Genomic DNA, 25,018 nt, shown 5'->3' with positions numbered 1-25,018 from the left:
ACCAACCCAACAATTTACAGTCTGAGCCAAAAGTGAAGTAATCAATGTACTTTAGTGTGTTTTTCCTGTTCTAAATTTAGTTTCTTCCAAAATCATGGTGTTTGTGTTTGTGGACAGTCATTATGGCGTGGGTTTCCAAAGGATGTATGTGTAGGTCTATTAGCCTACACACCTGACTTACCAAGACACTTTCTATGGATCAGATTTACTGAAAAAAATTTGGTGAGGTAATGCACTTATTCATTTAACATTCAATGAACACTTATTCATTACAACAAATGTGATGAAGGCAATTGTAGTACTTTGTTGGCAGATGATGGATTCAGATGACATCTTCCAAGGACCTCAAACACCACCAATTATTAATATATAACAGGTTCTAATGATACTATACTATATACTCATAAAATGTGTGTTTGTGTGTGTGCACACGTATAATAGAAAAAGAGAGGGAAAGAGAAGCAGTGGTGTGTATTTATAGCATGGCTGAGAACCTTCTTATGTGATTGAGCATTCAGATCATGATGAGCCATGGCAGGAGACTTATGAAAATCTCTGTGTAATAACTTACTCTAACTCTGACATTTCTAAATCAGAAGGCTGTTGCCAACCCTGCAAAAAGAAAACTATTTTCACACCACAATGTGCCAGTGTAATGTCTTTGTACTAGATATTATTTGAGTTCTTATTATGAGTCATATTACTCATTATAAGACCATGTCTCATCTTGTCATTTCATTGAGCTTGTTTTGTTATTTAAAAAGATCAGTGTATCATATTTAAATATAACATTTCCCTTTATAACAAGATATGTTTAGAATATTTGGGAAACATAGACATGTGGTGTACTGAGGCAGTGGTTTGCTTTGGTTTTATTTCTGTACATTTGAATATTCATTTTGTGTGGATTTAATGATTTAGGATCAATCAATACATGGGACAGTGTCAATTAACTTTTCCCAAATGTTGGTAGGAAATAAGTTACTTGAATAAGTGAAGCCAATTCTTGTGGACTTCACTCACAAGTGGGTGTAAAATGGGTGTGTATGATATTGAAAACATTTTGGTAAAACCAGCATTATACTGGACCAGATATACTGTATGTCTACCACTTCACTTTGCAAGTTTCAAAAATGAGTGTCCTCGGTTGAGTGGTAGGGGTCACCCTAAGGAGTTCAGATTTCCTGAAGGAACTCCCTGTAGAGTTAAGACTGTGTTAGAAGGAGCCAATTGAGTTAGTTCAGGCATCTGATTAGGATTCCTCCTGGTCATCTTCAATTGGAGCTTTCCCAACCATATCCAGCTGGTAGCAGACCAGAGATGCATTAGACACAGTGCATGCTGGAGTCTAGTACATAAGACAGGAATTTAGCTTTTTGTGAAGAGCACCAGGCTGCAGTGTCTGCCAAACTGCCGAACATCTCATCTCATGTGAAAATGTTTAATGATGCCTAGAGAGGAGCTCAGAAAGTTGGTATGGTAAAATTAGAACACAATAAAACCTAAAAGCTTTTCTCTTTGTATTGTGAGGACGTGGCTATTTCCTGGATGCAGTGAAAACTTGATTTATATCAGACTTGTAAAATAGCAGTACAAAACAGTGGGCCTGCACTGATCACAAGCTCTTATTTTTGTGACTCTCAAGTCTGAAGTCCATAACTCTCCAATGAGTATACTAAGTACTAAGTAACCAGAAAGGCTGAAATGAGCGTCATCTCATTTAAACTGGGGAACATCTGCTTTATTTAGGAGGTTGTACCTCTGTAAACATAATAATCAAATCACTTATTAAAATCACATGCTCAAGTCACATTAGTCCATTAGGATTCTAGTGTTGTCTTGAGTGTATGAGTAAAGTTTTACTTTATGTTTCTAACCACACTAATACACAGAGATCCTGGTGTAAATCTAGTTTAGTTACTGTCGTTAATGAAATAGATGGTTCCAAGTATAACAGTGGTTAGGAGAAGAGCTGCTTCCGACATTAACCCAATTGCTTAATTTTGAATTCTGTGGCTCCATAGTCTAGTTTCAGGCTTCCTGGCATGTAACATGGGGTCAACCTTTACATCCTGGGCACTGTGAGGACGCGATGGTACATGATGAGTATGTAACAGGAGGCCCTGCTGATGTGAACAGGATCAAGTTGAGTCCTGATTTAGCAACAGGACAGCCTTTGTTTTCACTATGGAGGACTGGGACAGAAGCAGCATAGGTCATGTGAATTGTCAGTGTTCAGCACCACGGCTAATGTGGACGTCATTGTTCCATTACGACAAAATGTCAACATTTCGTGACATAGTTCATGATTGGACACACCATTAGTGCTGTGCTCATTAACCTACAGTGTTGCCATATACTCATTAATGTACTTCATTATCAATGGGTAAGAAAGCCCGAAGTGCATTAAAAATGTCTTAAAATAGAAATGTGCAGTTGATTCTCACAAATGAGGACCACATGCGCTACCACACCTATCATTCGGCTCTTGCTTATGTCTTCCTCCAGATATGGAAGACTCAGAGAAGTGAAGATTTTCAAATCCCCAGCTAAGAAATTAGGCTGTCATGCCCAGAGCTGCTTCTTTATGTGCATTTTGGGATTGATATCAAGCAAAGCATGGTGACCTCTACTCCAGAAGCACACAGTTCATGAGAGCTCTGTTGTATAGAAATATATCTGAGAATATCTGAGTCACCGTTCATCATCCCTTAAACACAAGGGAGGCGTTTATCCATTTACTGTGTACGATAAGTCTTACAACATACCTTTATAATGGAAATTTTATTTCATAGCACAGACAAACAAACAGTGGGTTTTAAGTGTTGTGTTACAATTCATGACAATATCTAAGTATAAAGACTTTCTAGAACCTTCTAGAACAAAACACTGCATAATGGAACTGCCAAAATAATGTGGTTGTTAATCATGGCTACAGGCCCCAAACAACACTAAGAAGTGTAGTATGTTGCCTTGTGTGTGTGTATTAAAAAAATTCCTATTCCTCACACAGTACTGTCAATTATGTAAGACATACTTGTCTATTGTTGAATATGGCAAATGTAATAAATGTATTAGCATGATGGATCACAGGTGTTTCATTTTCATTGAGGTGTAAATGTTCAAATACTCAATATTTACAACAAATGTAGTGGTTATGCAAACTCTTATAATAATGACAAAAACTGCATACTTACAACTTAATACAGTAGAAATGTAACAAGATGCATGGAAAATAGAACAAAATGTATAATAAATGTCAAATGAATTGACGTGAATATAAAATGTCTTAATCTTTGAAACTTGAGTACATTACAGTTTGGAGTTCATATATTCAACACAGCCCTCAAACCAATATAGTAAACGAAGAAAGCATTGTGAGGCCGGAATAAAGCAGATTTTCAATCAAAGTGCTTGGTGATAGGATGGATCGGATGGATTGGCAACTCAGACGTTTCTCAGAAAAGAATTACTCATGAGGCTGAAATAATCTCTTAGGTTGAGTTAAAAGCTGGACCTGAAAACAAATAACACTAATAAAAATGTTTGAAGACCAGTGAAAGACAGTGGTTAAAATAAAAAGTATCTTAGCTTAGAAAAGCCTGATGATGGTTCCTACATCTAGCCAAGCTACATTATATAATATGTTAGTTAGTTATTTCAGCTTACCTTACAACCCCTGTTCCCTGGAGCAGTGTGTAAAATCTGCCTAAAATCTACAACTATGGCAGAGTAGTGAATGTCAAAGCAGATTTCTTATTTCATATTTCCTAAACTTACTTCACGAAAATTTTAAATTCAAATGGAACACTAGAACCTTCAGGTTACAACACTAAAGTTCTATTTGAAAGAATTAATTGACATTGGGTGATTAATTCATGCTTCACCATCACTGACTTATTCATCCACTCTTCAGCTGTAGCTGACTATGAACATCCAACACTGTTCCTACAGATCTACTGTTACAGTCTGACATACTAAACTTGGCACAGCAAAGTTCAAATATACATCAATTGGCAGCATATAGGCTTAGTGAAGTAGTTGGCCAACTAATAGCAACTAATAGAAAATGTTTAGCCAGACAGGAGTATGCTATTGCTAGACATAATCACAGTCAAATGAACTCTTAGGTACTTGTAAGAGTAAATCCTCTTTGGCTAAGTCGAACCCAAACGGTCGAGTTTTTAACATATTTAAGTGTCTCTGATTGAGCTCCCTTTTTTCCTTCCACAGGATGTATGAACATGTATAGATTTGTATGTGAATTAAGAAATTAGGTGTACAATTTACAACCTTTGTTGTAAAATTGCAGTAAAGCCTAGGCTAAGCCTAAGATAGAGCAAGTTATCTTAACAAGTGGAATCTTTTGCAATGTAGTTGCACAAGAAGAGAGGGGTCACTTCACAATCAGTGTGCACAGCAGAAATAATTACACTACTAACTGCAACTTACATGTAGCGATTTACCTAAATACACTTGTGAAAAGTATATATATATATCTGAATCAATCTTTTAAAAAGATTTAAAGGTTTATTTTTGGGCCTCATATAAGCCTATCTCACCTAACCAAAAACTACTAAAAGTTATTTAATGATAAATCTAACATGCAAGTGTCCTTCCAGAAAAAGGTTACAAATGCTTTGCCCATTTCAAACTCACCATTTATCACTCTGCTTATTAGCCAGCCTGCTGACATTTCATAAACGAACATGTAGATTAGAAATCAGTGATTTTCTAAACTTTACCTGATGAACTTTAACTCAACCCATGAGATTATGTTCTCTTTTTGCTGTGCATTATATTAACACATTGTACTGATACATCCCAAAACATATCTGAGGCATGCATGTTTGGTACATTGTGAGGTAAGATGTTTAAATAGCATGCATAGTCTGCTATGCCTGTTTCTAGGCTGTCAAATACTGAGCATTTTTCTTTATAGGTTCCATAATTGCAGGCCTACAATGAGTTATCTATAGCACAAACTAGGTGTACTCACTGGTCAACAAAGTTTACCTGGTATGTCAGCTGATGGCCATTGTCCCAGGCATACAAAACCTTCTCCTTGGGGTTGTAGTCAATCTGAGTAGTGTATGAGTACTCATTGGTGAAAGGCAAGCGTGGTATGGCTTCAGTATTGGTGTGGGTGTCATAAGCATAGTTCACTTCACCTTCTTTCTGGTTGTACACATTGACAGCATACAGCACACCACAGATGATGAAGCAGTTCCCATAAGAGTTTCTCTTGAGCCCTGTCCTCCAGGTAGTTTCCTTTTTTAAGGACAGGTCTCCGGGATCCAGTTTACTGATGATAATCATCTCTTGCTGGTTGTAGTCATAGTCTGTGGAAGGGTAAATCACCCACAGTCCACTTTCATCCACTGCAAAGTCAATGTCTGAGTGGCCTCTCCACTTCCAGGGGGTGGTGTCCTCATATACCACGTCATGCAGCAGCGTCCAGGCCGCAACATATCGCATCTTCAGATCATACTTGATGATGTTCTTGGTGAAGGCTCTGTTATAGTAAAAGGCACCATTATAGACGACATGGCCTGTTCCTATCCAGTTATAAGGCAGTTTGAAAAGGTTGCTCCAACGGCCTAGGATAAAGAAAAACATTATGTTAGCTTTTAACTATTTATTGTAATATGTAGCTAAAGCTACATACACAAACATTCTGATTTGCCAAGGGCCACAGTAAACAAACTAGGTGCATTAAATTGCCATTGACAATAGCTTTTAATATGTGTATATAGTGGCTTCTACATTGTGGCTTCTGTTTCTTGTGAGACATATTTAATATGCATTAGAAGTACTGTTGATTGAAGTATTGTACTGAGAAGTGTTGTTGATTTCCATCTTGAGCCATACCCACGTCAAATGATGTAATGTTGTCCTTGCACAGTGTTTTTTGTCTATGTTCTGCTCACCCTGACCAGTTAAGGCAGATGGCCGCCCAACTTGGGCATGGATTCTGATGGAGGTTTGTTCCTTTAAAAGGAAGTTTTCCTCTCCACTGTTGCCTTGTGCTGTTTAAGGGACATTTGTTGGCTTTTCTATATAATTCTATAAAGTTGTTCATGTTTTCGATATAGTTCTGTAAGGTCTTAACCTTGAGATGATCTTTGTTGTAATTTAGCAGTATGCAAATAAACTTAATTGAACTGATTTCCTAAGGCTCACCAACATAAGTGAGGGTTGGAACGTAGACTGTTAAATTCAAAGCTTTTTCTTGTGCTTAAGGGCACAATTATTTGTACGGATAGCTCATTATCTTATCAACATATAATATGAGTCACATCATCCCCATCTGAAGGATATTTGTCTGCAGGATACTTTATATTTGAAAGATACTGACTCTATTTAGCTTAGTACCACTAAAGTATTATATAAGTCTCCATACCTGTTTCATTCATTCATATCATTTAGAGTGAAAAGCAACATAGTCACTGTGCAGAGCAGGGAACTTTTTAATGACTATTGTCACTTACATTGAGGCACTAAGACCAACTTGAAAAATCCTTAACGTATGTTCAACTCTACAAGTTTAGAATGAGGTCAGGAGCATTCTACAGCTATGCGGTTGTGCGTAGATATACTTATCTTTAACTTAGTATGAGTTGGATACGTTTAGCTGTGAGCATGCTGTGCTAACATTATGCTCTTCACACAGCCATTGACAATGTTTTTACAAAGCCAGACTGTGTACACACTGGCTTCATGTGACAGTGACAGTTTGTTTAGGAGTTCAATCCAGAACAAATACATTGTGTACTGTAGGTGTAAGTTTCTAATCACATCCTATCTGCTATCCTAACCTTCCAACCTCAGGAAGTCTGATTTAGATAAAGATAATACATGAAAGGCACAGTGAAGGACAAAAACAACGTGCAGTAGAACACTACCCCCCTACCACCATCCGTATCCCTTAGGCCAGCCCACACTTAATCCCTCTCTGCTGTGGCCAGTTCAAAGGAAAGGCCAGAACACATGTCATGGAACAGCAGGCATCACCGCCACTCACCAAGATACCTAGTCATCCGCACACAGCTCTGAGGTCTCCGCACCACAGGACTCCTCACATGTAAGTGCATTTAGAAAGCCCATTGTCCAAACACATCTAGATCAGCAAGCTTAGTCTTCCAAGGGGAGATCATCCTAACTCTCTAAGAGGGTGTAATCCAATTCCTCTTTTGATTTGGATGTGTAAGGAGTCAATTTTCCCACTCACTGGAGACATGAAACAACCACGACCTGCATTCCGCAGATCTCAGCAGTCTCACAGGGCGCATTGGAAAATCCGCACAAATCAGATCAAATCATCAACAATATTGTTAGAGAAAACACAGCGATAAATGAAAACAGGGAGATAGTAGGGTTAAACCAAGGGTTGGGGATGGATGTGGTTATGTTTAATTGCACAGCATATGTTCCTTTGCTTAGTTGTGGCTTAAGGGTGTTGTTCTAAGCTAATTGAATGGTGTTTCTTGGTGGTTTGTATTATATATTAATGTATTTAAGTTTTGGTGTTTGTACAGTATTATCAGTATAAATGATTTTACACAGTGAGTTATAAGGAAGCCGAATAACAACCGCTAAGGCCAACCACCATGCTAGGGCTGCAGCTGGGAAAGAAGAAATGTGACGGCTCATGTTTTCTGCTACAAGTTTATGAGACAGTTAGAGATGAAGAGCAGATGAAGAATGTTGAAGGGTAACCACAGATTTTTTTACTGACCAATAACACATATAGCAAAGTTGTGACAACTATAAACCTGTTCTCGATCACTGTATGGCATAAACTTGACATATGAGTGATCTGCTAACACTGAAAATCAAACCCAACACCTTAAATGTCTATGATGGGACACCCGTTAACCCTACCTATGAAGTATAAATGGAGCTTAAGTCTAAGGACATTACTGCAGTATTAGCTTGACAAATATGGAATGTTAAAAAGCATCTTCAAGACCAAATGAAGTGCACCTTGTTTAAAGTTGTCTAAGTTGCGGAACTCCACCAGGTTGTTGCCGTAGTAATAGTTAGTGACGTAGATCTTGGAGTCCTTTGCCAAAGGATCCTTCATCCAGGCTCCTTCGTTGCGACCATAACTGTGTTGCTTCTCTGGCTGCTCAATAGATGCTAGAGTCCCTTCGCAGTTGAGGATCTTCCCTGGAAGAAACAAGTACAAAATTTAACATGTACGTCCAGGATGGAATGACTTGTATCAACGTGGGCTTAACCGCTTACCAGCTCTGTGAAGACTGGGTCGACTGTTGTTGTTGGAGTTATCCAGTACAAGCACTATGGTCGGGGCAGGTCGTTCAGAAAGGGGTGTATTTTGTGTGGTGACAAGAGTGGGTGTAGTAGTGGTGGTTGTGGTGCTAGTAGTTGTAGTGGTGGTAGTAGTTGTGGTGGTGGGAACTGTAGTGGTGCTGATGGGTTCTGCCCCAGTGGCTTCCACAGTTTCCAGGACCATTTCAGCTCCTCCATCCTCAGACTGGTTTTCTGTGACATGATGGACTGTGTATGTTTTGGCAGAGTCTGAAAATGAGGAGAGGAAGTTTAGAATGAGGTCAGGAGCATTCTCTAAGATCAATCTAAATCTAAATCTAAATCTAAATCTAAGACTCTGCTAAGCTGGGTTTAAGTCAAAATAAAGCAGCTGGCAGAAAGTCTGTCTCCTAGAATTTCTACTTACACTTTCCTTTCCAGTAAATCAAGTATCAAAGTACAACCTGCAGTTTTTGTGCCTACAGTGTTATTTTTTAAGATTATTCTCAGTTCCTATTTCTATCACTGCCTGTATGTGCAACATAATTAGGGATTTAGAGTCTTAAAGTATGGAACATAATCTCCATGAGTCATTGCATCTCGCCCCGTCTTTCCTGATGGAATCTGCCCATTTAACAGGTGAGTAAGTTTGCCTTTAGATGGCATTGAACATGTTCAGTGGACCTCTCCTGTGTGATTAATCTCACTCATTCAAATATTCTGAAGCATTTAGCATCCTATGATGGTCCAAATCTTGTTGCAAACTGTTTGGATCAAATGTATTTTTTAATCCAAAATTCATATTAGCCAAGTTCTATTTTCAGGTTTAAATAGTCACTTTCACAGTTTTGTAAAGAAGACACAAGACTAAATCAAAGACAGTCTTAGCAGACTGAAGCTGTTCTCCTTCTGGTCCTCATACTCTTACGTCCTGTTCTGCAAGACAGATGTGGGGAGATTACAGCACTGCTGCATAAGCAATGCATCTTCCTGACACGCATACTCTGAACACATGGACCCAATGAAGGCTGGAGTTTTTGGAGAAAGCTTTTACAATTAACAGTAGGAGGTATTCAGAAAGACATTAAGTCTATAAAAATCTTTAAAGTGGTACCTGTAATTAAAATGTCAGACTAATTTTCAAACCACACTACAGAAATCTGTTACAGTCATTCTATTCCAGGTTGAATGTTTCAGGTTAGTGTAATGACTCTTAAGTGGAGAGTCCACGGAAGAGGACATCAGTTTATTGTTAACGGACATGGTAGTCATATGTTTTCACTAAAGCAGATTGTACACATATTGGATTCATTTGGTTACTTTATTACTATAGAGATCAAAGACCCCTTTAAAATAATTTGATATTACGATGCAAATGTTTCAATCGTTAAGACCATGCCAGGGCTTTTGCATGCTTTAGCCCATATGTACTTGTTCTTCAAGGTTTTTTTCAGATTAACAGAGTACCATTATATTTGCTTTTATCACTGTCAAAATTGCAGTCAAGTTGATTTAAATCAGTCTGCAAGTTCCCCACGGCCCATGGGTCAGTCAGTCTAGCCAATTTTCACTTCACAGTGTATTTACTTGAACCTTTATTGAATATAAAATTAGCAGGTTAATGACTGGATGTAAAAAGGGCATGCGCCATGACCCATCTTTGCACCACTTTAATTAGTTTAAAGAGAATATTTCCCAATGGAACACAATGCAAGAATTTAGTCACATGGGCATGGGAGTACATTTGGAAACTGTTGTCACATAACACAGTTTGCCACTGCATCCAGAAATTCAACCCTAAATTCTATCATGCAAAAAAGCGATATAGGCTTAAAATCACATCACAATATTTAAAGGACATTTGCAATAATATTTACGAAGATACAGGAAAAATGACTGAACAATGTTTTATCTGTGATTATTTATTTATTAATAAATAACACGAAGGGAATTTTCCATCCTTCTTTTCCAGTGATATACTTTTCCTGACAGGCACTTAAGTAACCAAGTTACGCAGAGAAAGCAGCTTCCTCCAGTAGTCGGGAGTGCAGTGCAGTGCAGTTTTTCTTTCTACAAGCTCAGTAGCCAGTGGTACATGACTGTGGTTACACTGGGCAGGTCCTGGTAAAGTGTGTAAATAGTATCAAAATTTGAAGAGAGGCACTACAGAAACAAGTGTGAAGGCGCATCAGCCCTCTCTGGATGAACAAAGGTTTCTGAGTTCTGCTTTATACCAAAGATTATGGAAATGAAGCCAAATGGTGTCAGTGATTTGACAAGGGTGACCGGGCTTACTGAGGTTCACATATATGGCAGAACACATGGTCTGACAGCGTTATGTGCGTGTGCCCTGAGCAAACGCAGCATACCTATTCATTCAACTAGACTTAAAGAGGATTGGAAGGAGTCAGGAAATGTTTTCTCTGCATTGGTGAAGGTCCCCACGCATTGTTGTGTGGAGTGAGGCTGAGGCATGTCATGGACATGGCAGCACTCCATTTAGATAGCGTTCCATCAGGTCCTCGTATTTTGTCAATTAAAGATTTGGATTTCCTGCTCAACGAATGCGCACTAGTAACGTTTCAAGAGTGCAGCTGTGGATCAGCTGGTAGAGGGGTTGTTCAAAACCACAGACTTTGACCACATCTCAAAGTAGTGCATTGAATAGTAGCTGTTCACAACAACAATTTCCCCATGGGATCAATGAAGTATTTCAAAATAAAAAATCCAAACCTGCACTGAGCAGACCGGATTTGTTTAAAACAACATCAGAGTGAGTCTTATATTGAGGGGATCTTGTGTACCACACTTCTATATTTCCCTGTTTTATTACCTTCTGCTTCAGTGTCAAGTTTACAACACAATACAGCCGTATCTCATATGCGTGTAACAACAACATCTCCGGAAAACATAATACTGTTTTCTATTAAATATGAACACCATAAAATAAAATTTGTAAGCCATACAGAGTCAGGACACCTGGCCGATCCTTATCCAGCAAAGAAACTCATTTGGATCATGTTCAACACCCACAGTGGATCACACACAGATGATCGCACACAGATGGGAGCACAAACTCAGCTCAAGTGTGAGAGGAGTGTTTTCTTTAGCTCATAGAGGATGACTTTCTATGAACACACCACTACGCTAGGAGAGTGTACTGTTTGTGTCCCAGCCAACCTAAAATCTCTTACCTCCTCTGTGCTCATCCTCGTCAGCCTTGGTGGCCTTGTAGTATGTGATGCCCCTCACCACACCCGGCTGGCTGCCCACCACCTTGGCTTTGGCGGTAGGGTCAGGCTTGGCTGTCTTCCCAGGTTTAATGACCTCTTTCTTGGGCTTTGCAACTTTTTCTTTGGGTGGTTTGGGAGGGGGTTTTGCTGCAGGGTTCTTTTTGTTGGGTAATTTCACAGCCACGTTGATTTTCTCATCGTTAGTGTCCTGTAAAACGAACATTCAGTTTGTGTTAAGATACTTCATAATATTGGTTTGTTTGAATGTTAACTGTGCTTATGAACACGTGCATTTGATTTGAGTACCTTGGCAAGTGCAAAATGAAACATTGTGCATTTGCTCATATTTCTATGACTACTACAAGAGTTCATATTTTGACCAGTGTTGCTACTGCTAGTACTGCTGCTGGCACTAAAGTATTACTGCACCTGCTACTACAGCTACAGCTTCATGACCATTGCTTTCCTAGCTCTATTAGACAGAAGCTGTAAACGAGACCACTTAAAATTTGTGAGAGACAAAACAAAAAACCTGTTTGAGCAAACTCTCACTCCTAATGTGAGTCAAGGTTCACAAAACAAAACAATGGCCTCTGTTTTGCCAGAGGCACACTGCCAGTGCGAGGGCAAACACAATTTTCCTTGGGCAATTTCCTTTCTTTGGCAAACTTCCAGGCACCAAACCAACTTCTTTGCCTAGGTAAAGTTAATGAGAGTGCTTAGCCTTATGCTGGTACTGACCTAATTACTTGTTTTAAAACTGATTCAGACCAGTAAATAGGGTAATTTCCAGAGATGCCAAGTAAAGCCCCTCCAAAATGAAAAACACCTCTACATTATGTCAAGTGTGGCCTCTTTATGTTGGCTACAGTGTACTTACCACAAAACTAGTAGATTAGATTAGATTAGATTAGATTAGATTAGATTAGATTAGATTAGGTTTGAGGAGTAACTTTCAGCCAATTTCATTTTGTTACAGAAAAAAATTTTGGTCACATCACAGAGCGTATATTTACCAAAATCCTGAAGTTGTTTGCTTTTGTTATGTAGTAACGGGACATGTAGTGGAGAGATAACAGGTGACCTCATGCTTTCAGGAAGCCTACCGCTCTCCAGAGCATCATGGTAGAGGCTTAGTAGTTGTGGAACAAACTTTTTCTGGAACCTCTTCTAATGGCTTCTCAGCTATCTTAAGATTGGGATATTGCTTGTCTAAGTAATGACAACAGAAATATTGTCATTTAATAACACTGCTCATGTTGGAAGCTCAGAAAGGAAAAAATAGGTCTCCTCAGCTACATGTACTGTACCTTACTGCACCACCTACCTGAGCTTTACTCTCAGAGGAGTCTTTTTGTAGCAGCTGCAGGCTGAGGCTGGAGATCTCCTTCTTGATGCTCATCATGATGTTGGAATAGTTCTCATATCTTTTAAATTGGTTGGTCAGACTCATCATGCTGTCCCGGACAAATTCGTTCTCTCGTGTCAGGTTTGTCTTGATTGTCTACAACATAACATTATAAGTGACGTAAGTCTGTTCCCAATACCTGGTCGCCTACCAACCTTTTGAGGGTGAAGACGCACATGGATGTGCTATTTTGCTCACCTCCTCCAGTGTGTTCATCTGCGACACCACCTTGTTGATGTAGGAGTGAACTTTCATTAGATCCATGCTGTAAAGGGTTCCCTCAAGGAGGTCCACCATGGATTGGAGCTGGCCATTCATGCCATAAAAGAAAAGAAATGAGTGTCATTTACCCATTAACCCAGTGGTTTTATGTGTCTCTACTGAACTGCAGTAATAGCTTAAGTGCTCTACCAGAACATTTGCTCTGATTAACATTATTGACAGCTTCTGAGATCTTAATTAATTAGAGTGTTTTTTTCCCAAAGATTTTTTGGATTATTGCATGGTTGACAGTGCAGCAAGGCCAAACATCTGGGGAACTGCCATTTTGTTTCATATGGTACATATCATGCCTCTCCAGCCTGAGAAAAATGAACATGTGCTCTAGGTATGTGCTGAGGCGTGCTGACGTGTTCAGAAATCACGCTCTTTCTATATTCTATATTATCTGGCTGCTACAAATTCCCAAAACCCAGTGATGTCTTTCAATTGTTTGTTTCTGACTCACACTGTTTGAAACAACAAAACAGTATTAGATATTATTATTACTACAATATAAAACAAAAATAAGCGCTGATAACTACAGGCCAGAATGCTGTTACTTTGGTGGCCACTGATTTTAGTGATTTATGTATCTTTAGTTCAAAAGCAGAAACTGACACCATCAGAATCACTTGAAACTATAGCTGTACTTGACACCTGCTCACCTTTAATAACTCTGGAGCCTGTTTCTTTAACTTCTCCATCTTCCACTCATTCTCACAGGGGTTGAGGGAGGATGGCGGGGCTGTGCAAGAGCACTTACAGTCCGATCCCGAGCTAACCGTCTCCACCGTGTAAAAGTCTTCCACACGTACGCTGCCGCTCCGCAGTCGCAGACAAGCGTCCTTGCTTAGAGGGCGCATGATGCACTTACAGCGACAGTCTGAACCCTCTGATGTCATCCTCACAGGTTCAGTCTCCCCAAAGATCTCAAAGAAAAGAAAGAAAAAGGATTTTTTTTATTTGACATTTTTGATATTATTATATTATATATTATTATATTTGCTTTATGTTTGCACATACTGTAGACATCTTGCATATCAGTGACCTGGACTACACTATATTCGTCCCATAAAGTGTGGCAGTTTTGATGGTATATTGTGTGCTGAGCTGTGCTGTTTCTTTCTCCGGTGGTGAGTTCTTCCATTAGTCTAACCCTGCTGGACTTCTGTGGATAATAAATCTGTTTCTATTGTAGGGAAACAAAGACAAGGAAACTAAAGTGACCCTGAGAAGTAGCCATGCTTTCAAACCAAGCTTCCTCTCCTTTGAATGTTAGCCTATGTGACTCAGAGAAAAGCCTTAGGGTCATACAGTAACTCATAAGAGTGACCAGCCAGCAGCTGGTCTTTGGCTGCTATGGATGATCACAGAGCCTTGGCAGGCTGAAAGGAAGGCATGGCAGCTGAGCAAGACATTACACACAGCTCAAGATAACTTTCACACAAGAATTCAAGTACACCGATTTACTGCATATTTGATGAAATGTTGAGGTGGTGATGGTGAGTTGGCAGACTGATGGCTGCAGAGAACTTCCTCCAGATTGTCTATAAAATTCCATCTTTCACCATTTCACAGTGAAAGGTCAGCTAGTTCCAGAGACTTTCAACTCAAGCTATGTAGCTTCTAGACTATGAACAGTGCCATGAAAAAAAGAATCCTCTTCTCCCTTACGTTATACAGTATAGGTAATAATGCATATTAAAGGGGAAATAACAGATGGTGATGGTAAATCTGAAAATGTGTGTTTTTCAGTAATTCATCCTTCCTCTACAATCACAGCAAAGCAGATATAAGAGCTTTTAGGACAATAGGACACAGTCCATAATTATCTACATTTTTAAGAGTGAGTGCACCTTACTGATGGGGAGCTAATCTGCCACCAATTAAAGTCACAATTGTTGGATCATGAGGTATGGGCTGTCATCTGTCTCTATTGAGATTTAAGGACTTCCATAAACCACGGGACAGGCACACATCTGGTATCACTTCACAAAGATTCTTTATCAATGTGTTGTAGTCCTGTCCTCATATGACTGAGGCTCGGAGGTACAATTGAAATTACATGGAGACAAATATAAGGAAAACATAAAATGTGCTGTAGCGAACAGTTATGACTTTAATAAAGATCAATTTACTAATAATGTGTGAGACTGAGTAGCTTGTAACATATCATCTAAAACTCAAAATAACCCTGAGGATGTCATCACGGTTACCTCAACCAGGAATTGCAGAGTGTAAACTGATAATGTAGAGCAAGCTTGACCTATAGAAGATGTGGGTTTTTACCAGATGTAAAGGGTTTCACAAATGATGTTAAGATAAATTAGCACCAGGGATTTCTGGTATATTTATGTCACTAATGGTTTTATATTATTTAATGGCTTTCCCTAATTACAATTTGGATGTTGTTTGGCAGTGCAGTACCAGGCTTAGTGAAGGTAAAGGGGGGAGTGGTGGAGGAGGTGGGGGCTCATTAGTGAAGGAATGCAGGCTGAGTGTTGGGGGAAGATGCTGAGGGTTGTGTGCTTTACCCCCCCTTTACTGCAGACATACTGCAAGTTGGTCTGATGCAGGGCAGGATTCCTGCGTGCAGAGTCGGACCAATCCTGATCCATGTCTAGTTAAAAGGCAGCCGGTTGACAAATGCTACAGCATGAAAACAGAGTGGATTAGCAGATTAAACTTTACCAGAGACTATGTCTTGAGCCATGCTGGGCTGTAATATTGAACCCCAGCTGAACACTGAGTGCTGCATAGCAACATCAGCTTAAGTTGGAGAAGTCAGAGAAATTCCATCACATTGACTTTGGTGCTTTTTTTATAAGAAGGACCAAAACATGACTCTCCAGACCTTAATACACGAGAATGATTTGACAGCAGCTTATCATTAACATCTGAATCATTCTGTCTGCCTCCTCCCCCTGTCAAATCATATGTGCTGACATGCCTAACTAACCATCAAGCATTTCATGCCAAGCTGACCTACCAGCATGAGAACAGGCAACACAATTAAGAGCATTAATAATTAAGAGTACTGAGCGTTTAAGGCATGCTTTAAGCTTTGAGTCTTTGGCTTTGACCTCTCAAGTGCTGTCAAGTTTCAGGTCAAAAAGAACAGAGCTCAAACATGAACCCATGTCTGCGCAATGGGAGGAAAAGAGGCTGCACGCCGCAGAGAGCACTATTAGATCACCTGCTTCAGGCTTTACCGGATAACATGCCCTGACAGTGAAGAACTGAAACCCCATTTGTGCTCAAATTTTTTAAAACACGAGCTGTATTACACAACAGTTGCTGCATTCATTGACTAAGAGTTAGGCAGTATTCTGTAGCACTGACCTGTTATAACTGCATCCAGGATCAAATAAACAAGGATATCCTCTTCTTTTAGTGCTTTGCCAGCAGGTAATTAGTGGGACAACTGCACAGCGAACAGCAGGCTGTGCAGGTATCCTGTGGCAAATGACAAATGCCCGGTTGTATGTTCCAACATTCTTTAAACACAAACACTTGTGCTATGATTGCTTGTTACAACCTGCATATAATGCTACCCTTCTACTCTTGCTTTTGAACAGTGTTCCCATAAACACCAGTTATAATCAGACTTAAGCCTATAAAGCTTTTGATATTCAATGACAGACTGTGCATTTAAGATTTGCATTATCTGTCAAGGGCACTCAAGACCAAACCAAAGACTCCAAAAAGTTCATCGGATTTTGAATCAAATGAGCAGTGCTTGTAATAAACAGTCTTACTGTCCACTGTAAAGGTTGTAAAGGTTACAAAGAGGGTTTTTTTTAATGGCCTTTACTCTGGTGATGACCCATGAGGTCGGGGTTCAGACGGAAAACAAAAATGTTGGCATTACCACAGGGATGCTAATTAGTTGAACACAAAGTGTTTCAAGCACTTGCTGCTTTTGGGTGTACACATCAACATTCCTGCTGGGTTTGTTTGTGTGTTCAGAACTTTACAGGCACTGCAGTGCATGATAACACAAAAATGAAAAGAAAAAAACTGAGAAAATGAAAAAGTTTCTTGAAAAAGAAGTTGTCTGGGTCGTAGAATATGTTGCTCCAAGACCTGTATATATCATTTGCTACTAAAGCCTTTCAGCCTTGTTCTAGGTGAACAGAAATCTGTCTGGATTCACTCTTTTCTCTTTTATATTTAGAGAATAATGAAGTTGTAAATGAACTAGTTACACATGCAGTCCTTTGACACAGTGATAACCCTAAGCATCACCCTAAAAGAGGAAAAGCCTCTCTCGGATGCTCTCTTCATACCCAATAATGATACTGGCTTGTTGCCAATTAACTTCAGTAGTTGTGAAATGTTCCAGCTGATTGTTTCTTGGGTATTCCAGGCTTTTATGGCCCCTGTCCTAACTTTTTTGAAAGGAGTTGCTTTCTTTAAAAAACAAAAACAAATGTGTATTATAATTTTAATAAATAATAAAAAGACAACACTGATTGGTATATCAATCAAATACAGGTTTTCAATTATTTGGATTAATTTGGATTTTACACAGCATCTCCGTTTTTTCGGAAACAGAGTTGTTACCAAATGAGTCACTATAACAGTGAAGAACTCCTTAAATAAAATCCTTAAACAACACTACAAATTCCCACATTTGATATGTTTCCCAACAATCAAATCATCAGCCAGTTTAAAAACACACATATACCAAGCTGTCCAAGGGCTCCCTAGTGGAATCCACATACTATAATAATCTAGTCATAGGCATAAATAAACTCTGCCCTAATTATTCATGTGTGTCTAGTGACCTCAAACATGACTAAAATGACATATGTTACCAATAGCTTTTCTGAAGATTAGAGCTGTTTCTTGTTGATAATGATATGTTCCATGATATAACTAATTTATTCAACAAAGTTCTTAAAAGAAACTAAAAATGTTGACTTTGGTAGGATAGTTACACGAAAGAGGAAATGCAAACAGAAATCTACAGTAGTGTGGCTGCTAATGGTAGAATATTGGTTAATTAGTTTGTTGTCATGAGTGAAAATCCACAAAAAATCTGTTCTGTATAATAAAATTACACTACACTAGTTATTTCTTACCCACCAAACAGTCCACACTAGCTGCCCATGCAGGCTTGTTTTTACGTTTGTTCTTATGTTATGTTTTTTCTAGTCTTTAACTCACAGTGAGAGAAAGTATTTCCTTTCAAAATCCCAAACTATCCCTCAAAGGTTAAGAAGATTGTTTGCTACTTTGCATCAGAGTAAGATGCAACACACACCTATCTAAATCCATTTAAGCCTCCACACCCTTACTTTCTGTGTTACTACATGTAAGACAGTTTGACAATGAATGTTTGAACTGGATGTAATTCATGTTGTGTGGAATTTGTCTAATATAATATAATTCCTGGGTATAATGGGCTAGAACTTGAACATGATAAGACAGGTACTCTTAACACTACAGTGTGCAGAAAAGACATTTGGAAACTACAATATGGCTCTGCGATTTCCCCCCTCTCGTTCCTGACAGATATATGTCACATAAAGACAAGTGAAAGTCATAACTGACAGTACTACATTGGTAAATGAGCAGCACATATGCACAAGAGGATTTGAGGGTTTCAAGTTAACTTTTTAAAAGAATGACTCTATGTTTTTTATGAATTCATTTACTCATCCCTACATTTGTAGACAAACTATACAACTAAATGTATGTGGTCTTAAGGGCAGCAAGATAAATATCCTATTTATCATCCTGCCCTTTCATCAATCCCTAGAAAGATGAGGCCCAAATCACAGCTGCACCAGGTTGGACACACCTAACAACCCACTTTATTACATTCTTCACAACCTCCCCTTCCATCGTTTCACCTAAGAAGCCTGTTCAGGCCAGAGGTGAAGTGAAACCAAACCTCGAGCATAAATCTGTGCTCTCTAACCAACTATCTACTATTTTCAGACTGAAGAAGTGACTTACATGAGTAGAGAAACATTTCGATCTAACAAGCAGGAAGTCTAGTTGCTTTATCTTAACTTCCAGATATACAACAACATTTGTAAAAGATCCAAGGTCCATAGGGAGATTGTGGGTGATGGGATTTTAGAGGGGCCACATGGAATCAGTACAGGAGACAGTGACAAGCTAAATTTAAAACTTATCTGGCGTCATAAATCTTGCTCTTAAGGATTAAGGGATAGGGACGCACGATGAGGGAGAAAGGGGAAACTATGTGAAGACATGAAAGTCAGAGAGAAAAAAAGCTCCCTTTAAATGCGATTGTGGGAACACAGCTACCGTAAATAATTCAGTAATAAAAACAGGGCTGTGTAGTAATGATTTGTCAAAGGGTTTTTATGCCACAGTGGACCGGGACACTTGACTTGCAAGTGCATCCAATTTTTATTTTTATTTTTTTGCTTTGCACTATAATTTCCTATGAACCTCTTTATTATGGTTTATTTATACAGCGTAGTCTGAACATAGAATTGCTCTTTTGGCATCCACACATCAACAAGTCCTCCAACCTAAACGACTAAATAGGTTGCTCGTCCCTACCCTCTCATACGACCCACAGTCTCTTGAAATAGCATCCCTATGACAGCTGGTGTACCAGACCTTTGTTGTCATGGAAACAATGATAAACATGATTGTGGTTGTGATTATGAAACATGATGGTTTGGTTATATTGAGGCACAAAAACAACTTAGTAAGGTTTAGTACGCAGATCGTGGCCTCGGTTAAAAAAGACTTTTCACTCTTGAACCAAACATCGGTCTCTGTGGGAAAGTCTTGTGTTTTCTGGCTCATAACTACATCATCAACTTTCTTATATGCATGTGTCATAACTGCTTTGATGCAAATGATAATGTATGTGGTTTAATTCTTTACGGGAGGTAGTCCCACTGCACCAATTGGTAGAGCTGTTAATTAGTTAAAGTAAGCAAGCCTATAACGCAGGATCAATACTGACCATTTGGCACCAAGCACAGTTAGACTTGTATGAAAGCCTTGTCGTGTGAAGGGTTACACTGGCATCAGGTCATCAAGCAGGTTTTCAACTGGCTGTCTCACATTTTTAATTTGAAAAATCTGAGAAGAAATTTTATTTCTACTGGAAAAGTTGTAAAGTAAAAGCAAAAAACAAGTAACGTGACTTTATAATGTAACTTTCTGTGAGATGAAATTGTTTAACGCTCCTCAAATTAATATGTGAAACAAGCAGAAATCGTTTCACAGCACCTGAAAAACATTAGAAAGTAGTCAGCGGCAGTTTCCCCTGATAAATCAACTCTGACTCATTGTGCAATAGTATTATTGAATTTACATGTGTATAGAAATCCACTTAGTGCCTCAGTGACTAAAGGTATCATTCCTAGTTATTTCCAACAGCTTTAGTTCTCTGCAGACTAATAATGTTACCACTTCATCAAACTCCATGTTACTTCTTGCACAGTGTGGTGCTCATCTAAAGCTATAAGACAGCACACACCTGTAAGTCTGTACATATATAATCTAACCATGTCCCTGCTGCAGTCTAAGTGCCAGAGTGCTGTTTCCCTGTGACTGATCAGCTCAGTCTGCCGTCTGCTTCTCTCTAGCCCCCAGTTGGCGTTGCACTGATTCCTCGGATGTGTGAATCCATGAATCAGTTCAAGCAGGTGTGCGCTCTGGTTCCCACGCCACTCTGCAGTGTCTCCCTATACCCTCCTCATGTCAGTGCCACCCGTCCAGCTACAGAGACTATTACTTGAGGCCATGAGACTGCAGCTGTGATGCAGCTGCTGCATGATGACGACACATTCTGAAAGAAGACACACATGACATGATATGAACTATTGTAACATGAACTAGAAATGGATGAGTGTAAATACAAAGGCAAATCTTCTTCTACCCTTGTCAGGACACAAGTGAAACCTACATACAACAATAGAACAGAAGACAAACAGAACAGGACATGATACAAAACAGCACATCATCCACATCAGGCTTTGTTAAAGCTACAATTGGCAAATTTGGCAAGTCAGCAATAACATGGGACTGAACATCAATCTCCTCTGCTCCACATTCTCTCTCCCTGCCTCCCTACATTCCACCTGTACCCAACCCATCAACCTTTGGTTGTTATAACCAAGTTACCAATTGAGCTGAAATAACGTCTTCTTTTCTGACTCATTAGAACCTGCCAGAGCTGATTTAAAAACCTTTAGAGAGACAGATGTCTTTTGGATAAACACGAGTTATTGCTGAGACTATTAGTACTGTTACTAAATGCACACTCTGTGGCCCAAAGTATGTAACCGCCCGAACATTCCTTGTGTTTACACATACTGACACTGTGGTCATGAATGTGCTGCGCTAACAGCTTCTGGTTTTAGGCGTCCCACCAGATTTTGGAAGCTGAGATTTGCTCCAACTCAGACGCGAGCACATTAATGACACCTAAGGCTGATGCTGGGCGACACAACCTGGCTTGCAGGTGATGTTCAGGTCAGAGCTGTGCACAGGTCATATCGAATTCTTTCACACTGGGAAGAGCGTTTCTTTTCTTTTCCATGGAGCTTGATGCATAGGGTCATTGTCATATTGAAACAGGAAAGGGTCAAACACAAGCTGTCAACACAAAATTGAAGGAACACTGCTGTTTAAACTACCAGTGCAAGCTGTAGTATTTGAATTGAAGGTCCCCTCCAGGCACAGGGCTCCTCAAGTTTTTATTTCTCCAAGCATAGTACATAGTACTTCTAGTGCGTTGTTTTTAATAATACTGCAACCAATACTGCAACAGTAAATACTACCTCTGTTAATATTACTGTGATTAATACTACTCCAGTAAATACTACCACTATTAATATTACCGTGATCAATACTACTCCACTAAATACTACCACTATTAATATTACTAATAGTGGTAGTAGAATAATACTACTCCAGTAAATACTACCACTATTAATATTACTGTGAATAATACTACTCCAGTAAATACTACCACTATTAATATTACCGTGATCAATACTACTCCACTAAATACTACCACTATAAATATTACTGTGATAAATACTACTCCAGTAAATACTACCACTATTAATATTACTGTGAATAATACTACTCCAGTAAATACTACCACTATTAATATTACTGTGATCAATACTACCTCAGTAAATACTACCTCTATTAATATTACTGTGATCAATACTACTCCAGTAAATACTACCACTATTAATATTACTGTGATCAATACTACTCCAGTAAATACTACCACTATTAATATTACTGTGATAAATACTACTCCAGTAAATACTACCACTATTAATATTACTGTGATTAATACTACTCCAGTAAATACTACCTCTATTAATATTACTGTGAATAATACTACTCCAGTAAATACTACCACTATTAATATTACTGTGATCAATACTACCTCAGTAAATACTACCTCTATTAATATTACCGTGATCAATACTACTCCACTAAATACTACCACTATTAATATTACTGTGATAAATACTACTCCAGTAAATACTACCACTATTAATATTACTGTGATCAGTACTACATCAGTAAATACTACCTCTATTAATATTACTGTGAATAATACTACTCCAGTAAATACTACCTCTATTAATATTACTGTGATAAATACTACTCCAGTAAATACTACCACTATTAATATTACTGTGACCAATACTACTCCAGTAAATACTACCACTATTAATATTACTGTGATCAATACTACCTCAGTAAATACTACCACTATTAATATTACTGTGATAAATACTACCTCAGTAAATACTACCTCTATTAATATTACTGTGATCAATACTACCTCAGTAAATTCTACCCCTATTAATATTACTGTGATCAATACTACCTCAGTAAATACTACCACTATTAATATTACTGTGATAAATACTACCTCAGTAAATACTACCTCTATTAATATTACTGTGATCAATACTACCTCAGTAAATTCTACCCCTATTAATATTACTGTGATCAATACTACCTCAGTAAATACCACCACTATTAATATTACTGTGATAAATACTACCTCAGTAAATACTACCACTATTAATATTACTGTGATAAATACTACCTCAGTAAATACTACCTCTATTACTATTACTGTGATCAATACTACTCCAGTAAATACTACCTCTATTAATATTACTGTGATCAATACTACCTCAGTAAATACTACCTCTATTAATATTACTGTGATCAATACTACTCCAGTAAATACTACCTCTATTAATATTACTGTGATCAATACTACCTCAGTAAATACTACCACTATTAATATTACTGTGATAAATACTACCTCAGTAAATACTACCTCTATTAATATTACTGTGATCAATACTACCTCAGTAAATACTACCACTATTAATATTACTGTGATAAATACTACCTCAGTAAATACTACCTCTATTACTACTGTGACTACTACAGAATGTTTTTTCTTTCTTACTTCACTGACACCGCTGCTGATTTGACTTGTGATTGTATCCAGAGCAGACACATCCATCGGTGTGTCTTAACATGTATTTTATCTTCTGCCAGTGTGTGTGTGTTTACAGAACATGTGTGCATGTGTGGAGCTGGATTAGGTTGAGGGAGAGTGAGGGGTTCCTGGAGTCCAGCAGCTGTACAAACAGGGGCAGCCAGATATTACAGTAAACCCCACTGAATGCCATCTCTCCCACACTCGGCTGGCACCAAGCCTGAAATCACTGGAGGTAGCCAAACCTAACCTAACATTACACAAACCTATTGTTATTCATGTCACACAAAAGCCCTCACTGGGGGATTAGAGTGAATCATAAAATGACATATAGCCCAACCTGGGCCATCTGCCAGCGTTAGACAGACAGTTGAAGGTATGGAAACAGGACAGTGTTGGACATAAGAGGTGAGATCGAGCAGAAAAGTGGGATAGTGTAATGACGGACACTTGTTTGTGTCCAGTAACGCACGAAAATAAACGAGCGGTCCGAAATTACGCGTGCGCTCTGGTTCCTCTTACCTTGCTCTGTGAAGACGCGGTCTTGCAAAAAAGCAGCAGACAGGCGAACAAGTTGGTGTACCTCCACATGTTTCCCTTCTCAGTGTCCTGGCGTGGAAATCCCAAAACCCAAAGCAGCAGTCAGTGCGATCGCTCCATAAGGTTCAACAGTGGGTTTACTTTAACTCCATATCCTGAGGACCACGCAGTACGAGCCGGTGTGTGTGTGTGTGTGTGTTTGTGGGGGGGTGTTGTGTGTTTTGTGTGCTGTGCTCCCACCGCTCTGATTTCATCTGTCACCGTCGTCCTTCACTGATAGGAGGGGTTTACACAGCAGCACACACTCCGTCAGTGGGGGTTCAGTCAGAGAGACGCAGGGGGTTGACAAACACAAACAATAATAACCTAGTAGTTGAAACAGAGCTGTTGTTGCTCCATGTTTACTGATTTATTTTAAACACATTAAATCCAGTGCACACTGACCCATCAGTGGAAAGTAAGTGTGAGGAGCAGCGCGCTTCTGTCAACTCAATGGAAACGCACGTTCTACTGGCGCCCTCTGCTGGCCACACTGACAGGGTACATGTGATTTACTATTAACGATAACAACATGCAGTTTTAAAAAAGTCTCATACCTACAAACAGCTGCAGGGTCTACAGGTCATAAACAGGCCAGTAAAACAACTGCAAGACTACAGGATAACAACTCTACAACAACAGTAAACAAGTACAGTAACAGAGAGTTAGAGAGTTAGATAACAATGTTTGTCAGTTCCTGAGAGGCAACAATGGCACCAAATTAAAAGGAGCCTTTAAGCTGAAAAATGATTCAGGTCACGTGATTTT

The 25,018-nt window shown here is 38.9% G+C and overlaps 1 protein-coding gene across 1 annotated transcript; it reads right to left on the bottom strand.

The window, feature by feature from the left end:
* Positions 1-2,783: 2,783 nt before the first annotated feature.
* On the bottom strand, positions 2,784-24,458 carry LOC113151326 (olfactomedin-like protein 2A). Its single transcript, XM_026344256.1, has 8 exons — positions 24,194-24,458; positions 13,842-14,105; positions 13,114-13,221; positions 12,835-13,011; positions 11,469-11,715; positions 8,251-8,544; positions 7,987-8,172; positions 2,784-5,600 (listed from the first exon to the last, which is right to left on the bottom strand). The coding sequence occupies exons 1-8, from the start codon at positions 24,260-24,262 to the stop codon at positions 4,996-4,998; spliced, it is 1,950 nt and encodes a 649-aa protein (XP_026200041.1). The 5' UTR covers positions 24,263-24,458; the 3' UTR covers positions 2,784-4,995.
* Positions 24,459-25,018: the final 560 nt, after the last annotated feature.

This window comes from Anabas testudineus, chromosome 9, assembly GCF_900324465.2.
Source record: "Anabas testudineus chromosome 9, fAnaTes1.2, whole genome shotgun sequence".
Taxonomy (NCBI): domain Eukaryota; kingdom Metazoa; phylum Chordata; class Actinopteri; order Anabantiformes; family Anabantidae; genus Anabas; species Anabas testudineus.
The sequence above is the reverse complement of the archived record's forward strand: the minus strand, read 5'-3'. Positions and strand labels throughout refer to the sequence as shown.